Source organism: Cryptomeria japonica, chromosome 7 (genome assembly GCF_030272615.1).
Source record: "Cryptomeria japonica chromosome 7, Sugi_1.0, whole genome shotgun sequence".
In the NCBI taxonomy this organism is placed as follows: domain Eukaryota; kingdom Viridiplantae; phylum Streptophyta; class Pinopsida; order Cupressales; family Cupressaceae; genus Cryptomeria; species Cryptomeria japonica.
In genome coordinates, this window is record NC_081411.1 from 845,047,603 (window position 1) to 845,052,808 (window position 5,206).

The 5,206-nt window shown below is 34.3% G+C and overlaps 1 protein-coding gene across 1 annotated transcript; it reads left to right on the forward strand.

Annotated features, from left to right (window-relative positions):
• The first annotated feature begins 2,531 nt into the window (after positions 1-2,531).
• On the forward strand, positions 2,532-4,712 carry LOC131074841 (acyltransferase GLAUCE). The gene is made up of 3 exons (XM_058011553.2): positions 2,532-3,031; positions 3,477-3,976; positions 4,097-4,712. Exons 1-3 carry the CDS (start codon positions 2,579-2,581, stop codon positions 4,518-4,520), a joined length of 1,377 nt encoding a protein of 458 aa, XP_057867536.1. The 5' UTR covers positions 2,532-2,578; the 3' UTR covers positions 4,521-4,712.
• Positions 4,713-5,206: the final 494 nt, after the last annotated feature.

The window sequence follows — 5,206 nt, forward strand, 5'->3', positions numbered from 1 at the left end:
CTAGGGGAGATATTTATCCCAACTCACCTATTCAAATGGGTGACAACCCTTCACTAACTACAACCCTTCACTAACTCACACGATCCCTCCCAAGGTTATTAAATACTCCTAAGGTTTTAATACCCCAAAGGTAAACCCTTTCTCATCAACCTTCATCCAACCATTGACATACATTCAAATAGGACAAACCAACATGTCTAAATTCCAATCCCAACTATCCAAAATCCAAACCAAACACCACAAACACCCTTTGTAGCCACTCACTCAAGACCATCCTCCTATTAGGACTTCCAATCTCCACTAATACCTAACTCACAACATGTAATAGATACCCACAAACAAATGTACTCCTTGACACTCCTACAAGGACTTCCCAATATGTACAACCATGGATCTTTACCCTCTCAACCACCCAAAGGTCACAAAAACTTTCACTATTGTTTTACTATTATCTAGGACAATCACATTATGTGCAGGGAGAGTTATAAATGTCAACAAGAACAATCAAGCTTTCATGGACCATACCCTCTTACTAGTACTCCAAATGATTGTCACAATGATGGTAAACCCCTGTACTCCCTCCTCTACCATCAAAATCAACAAAAACTCACTTACAAGCCTTACCAAACACATAAACTTAACTCACTGTCATTTTGTGACAGTCATAAGGATTTATGGACAATCATAATCATTTGACATTCAACTTGATCTAGGGGCTTCCAATATTGTGAATAGGTTTGTGACATCCTTATGCATCACTCTAGACCTTCACCAACTCTTGGTAACTCTTCCCTTGCATTCTCTCCACTCAAACCCTCTCAATTCATTGTCTTGGCAGACTAAGACTTAGAAAATTGATGAAATCCACCAGCCTTGCACATGTTTTTCATGTCATGGTGCCTTACACTGGAAAGGAAAATAAATTACATGGTCCCTAGAGTCATTCCACTCATTTACATGCATTGTTCAATGTGGAAATGACCCCCAATCCATTTAGGACTGTCTCGGGTTACTCTGATCTAGGGTTTTAACAGTTTTTAATAAACTTGATGTGACTTTCACAAAATAGATTGCAATTCAATGAAACCAAAAACTAAACACAGTGGAGTCACACCACTTTCATGGCCAATAGATTTTCATTTGGAACAAGACAATCTTCACAAGGAAAAATGAGAATTTTCAAACTATACAATCAAAATTTGCAGTGACATTCTCAATACATATCATCCAACCCCCACACTGACCGAGGAAAAGATTATTTAAATGTTATTCAAGCCTCCTCCAACACTTATAACCAACATTTGAACTTGTATTATCAACTAACACCTAATCACCCATATAATGCAAAAAGTTGCCTTGTCAACTTTTGACAACATTGGCAATTTTGTCTAAATCTTGTCTTAGACTTAACCTAAGACCATCATGACTCAAAACTGATATAAAAAATATGTAATGATTTGACTCAATTCTTTTAAATTTTATGTGAATTATTTTAGCACCATGGACATGCCAACTCGGTTTGTGCATCCACTTGCACATAAATGAATCTCTTATAATTCATAATTCACTTATAATTCATAATTAATTTCTTGGACCAAATAAATGAAACTTGTGGAGAAATACCAATCTTAAAATATTTTTTACTATCTTAAAAAGAATATTATTATTTTAATTCTAATACATGATAGTAGGATATGAGGCTATAAACTCTTACTCAAGAAATTTCAGCCATTGGCAAGTTTCACATACAAGAATATTGAAGGAAGAACTTAAGAGTGTTTATCTTGTCATATTATCTATAAAAGGTCATTAAAAAAAAGTTAAAATTAAAATGAAAAAATATGAAATAGATCAACAATAATGTTAATATACAACAAATACTTTGATTACAATAGTACAAATGTGGGTATTCCTATGACATGGTTGCAATATATATTATGCCTAAATTGATATCCCATAATTCATATATCAACTAACCAACACCTACTAGTATTGCTATTGTTGAAAGACTTTAACTCCCACATTACAACACTAAATTTTCATATTGTTTTGTTTGATTTCATTTATTTGAAGACTATAAATCTAATATTTCAAATTATTATTCAAACTACCCTAAATTGATATGTCATAACTCATCTACCAACTCAACAACAAATACTATTATTACAATTTACCCACCACAAAGACACAAATACTATTATTATTCAAACTACCCCTAAATTGATATGCCATAACTTATCTATCAACTAAACAATAAATATTATTATTACAATACCCACCATAAAAAGAAATACAATTATTAATATTAATAGTAGTTCTCCCACATTCCACTTTTGTCAGCTTTCATTACTCGAAGACTCTTAAATCCCCACGTTCTTTTCAGATCCTTCATTACTACATATCTTAACACGCTCTTCCTACGTCCACCTAATTCAATAAACACAAGTTATTTCTTCTACTTGCTAGAAATGCAGCTTGCTTCCTATATATGAACGTTCTTGTGTTTGCTGAAATGCATCTTGCTTCCTAAATTGAAAGGTAAGTGCAAGTGTGAGATCTAAGGTAATAGCTTGTAAGCATGAAGCCATCTAGTGTTTCTTTAGTTTCCGATCTTCGAGTTAAAAAGGATAAGTTTTCAGTTTTACACCCAGAGAAGACCCATGAGAGGAGGACATTGTTTCTGAGCAATTTTGATCAAAAATTTGTGCATTATGTCATAAAATATGTGCACTTTTTCTCTGCTCCATCACAAATACCATTTGACTTGATAGTTGCTGTATACGCCGAGGTGCTGAGCAGACTCATGGCTGCATACGACTTCTTATGTGGGAGACTAACTTTTAATTCAGAGCAAGGGAGGTTTGAGATCGATTGTAATGATGCAGGAGCGCCTTTTGTCATCTGTTCAAGCGAGCTAAGTTTACAAGAGTTGGGGGATATCACCATTCCAAATCCTGCATTCTCACAACTTTGCTTTACCTCGGAATCTTCAAATCGAACACTAGAAAATGAGCCACTCCTATCCTATCAAGTTAGTGAGAAAAATAAATGCTCTTATATTTGCTAGCTTAGCCTAGTTAAAGAAATTATTAGTTATACGTTGTTTTACTCTTATTTTTACTTTGTATGATTCTCAATGAATGTTACACTCACATATAAGTAGATTCAAAGTCAATCAATGTTAGTAGATTTCCACAATTTATGTGATTAGTATGAGCAGCTTCTGAATTCAATTGTGTGAATGTTTTTTCCATCAACGTTTCGAATCACATTCCATTATTTTTCAGCTCCTTGAACTCTCTTGCATCCTGACTTGCATCCTGACGATGAATCATGGAATGTAATTTGAAATGTTGATTAAAAAAACATTCACACAATCGAATCCAGTAGCTTGTCATACTAGATTCAAAATCTTTTTGTGACGAATAAACCAGAAATGATTGTTCAAACTACTATATGTGTGTTTTGGAATGCAGATGACTCGGTTCAAATGTGGTGGCTACTCTCTAGGAACAACTGTAAATCATGGTGTTATGGATGGGTTTGCCCTAGAAGGGTATGCAAGAAATTTTACGTGCATGGCTGTAAAAGGTGAACCAGCATTTGAACCAGTTATTGATCGAAGCTGCTTGAAGGCTCGATCTCCTCTCCAGATTAAGTACGAGCATGAGGAGTACCTAGACCCTTCCAAAACTAGCCCACATCTGATTCTTTCGTCAATAACAACGCAAAGAAACAAGGAGATGTGGCACGCTAAGATGGCCCACAGAAATGTCCCGGAAGCATATGTACTCAAGTCGTTCTTTGTATCAGGAAAAATGGTTGAAACCCTAAAAATGAAAGCAGCAGATGACGGGGTGAAGCAGTGCTCAAGTTTTATGGTAGCTCTAGCGCACGTGTGGCAGACAAGGACTATCTCAATTGGAAACATGAATGCACAAGATGTTTCCACCGTTCACTACGCAGTAGAGACAAGGTGTTGTATTTGTTGTATAGATTTTCTTATGTTTGATATAAGTTTCTTGCACTAGTAGGAAATGATTATAAACTTTAGCTGGTAGTAATCGATCTTTGTTTATGGTTGGGTTGTGGTCAGATCAAGGTTTGTTCCTCCTCTTCCATGGGAATTTGCAGGTAATGGAACAGTTACGGCCTGTGCCAAAGCCACTGGAAAACAACTGCAGGAAGAGGCATTTGGTGAGATTGTGAAGAAATTACAGGAAGGTTCGGATAGAATGACAGATGAGTACTTGAGGTCTTCAATAGACTGGTTGGAATTACATGATGGGGTACAAGGTTTGGAGAATGGATTTCTTGCAACGAACTGGAAGCATCTTGGATTTGGAGAAATTGAACTTAAGGGAGGCTTTAAGTCTTTGTATGGAGGACCTGTGGTTTCGGGGGGTGGGAAAATTGTAGTATTTTTACCACACCCAGAGGACAAGAAGGGGATGCAGTTCTACCTGGGTTTGGAGGCCTGCCACATGGACATATTTGAGAAACTTATAGAGACCGTTTGATCCCATCAATGGATCCTAGAGCATCCTTATGATTAAGCACATTGCATCTACTTGAATCTTTTGAGTTCTTTCACAAATGTTTATTTGATATTATCTTTTGGGATTTATGTCTAGCACTCTTATGATTAAAGCACATTTCATGTACTGAATCTTATTTATAATTTTCAGCAATGATTTGAGTTCTCCGGTTTATTCACAAGTGTTTATTTGATATTATTTTTTATGTTCTCATTTGATTTGGTTCATTTACAAATCAAATAAGTATTAGATGTTTTCTATATATTTAAAATATTTTTTATATTTATGAGAGAATGTGTTTGAGTCTTTTTTTTTTAAATAAAATAATTTATTAATATAAACATCTTAGAAATATCTATGTATTTAAAAATGTTGAGAGATATCAATTAGAAGTTGTTTTATTTTATTTTATTTTCAAACTATCTTAATTTACTTCATATATAGAAACGAGTTTTGTGTTTCTTATTTTGAAATATTAAGTTTATTATTAAATTTTAATATTTTGATGTGTAAATGATTGTCAAATTTAAGATAATTGGTAAGATTTTTTGTTAACACATTCACACCATTACACTTTATCCCTTGTTGTCATTGTAGAATACCTCTTGGCATTAAAATAAAGCACCCAACAATTCATATATGGAATCAATGATAGATTATAACTTGAT

Coding starts and splice junctions, on each gene's coding strand:
- LOC131074841 (XM_058011553.2), top strand. CDS start 2,579: ATGAAGCCATCTAGTGTTTCTTTAGTTTCCGATCTTCGAGTTAAAAAG. Junction 3,032..3,476: donor AGCCACTCCTATCCTATCAA/GTTAGTGAGAAA, acceptor TTTGGAATGCAG/ATGACTCGGTTCAAATGTGG. Junction 3,977..4,096: donor CACTACGCAGTAGAGACAAG/GTGTTGTATTTG, acceptor GGTTGTGGTCAG/ATCAAGGTTTGTTCCTCCTC.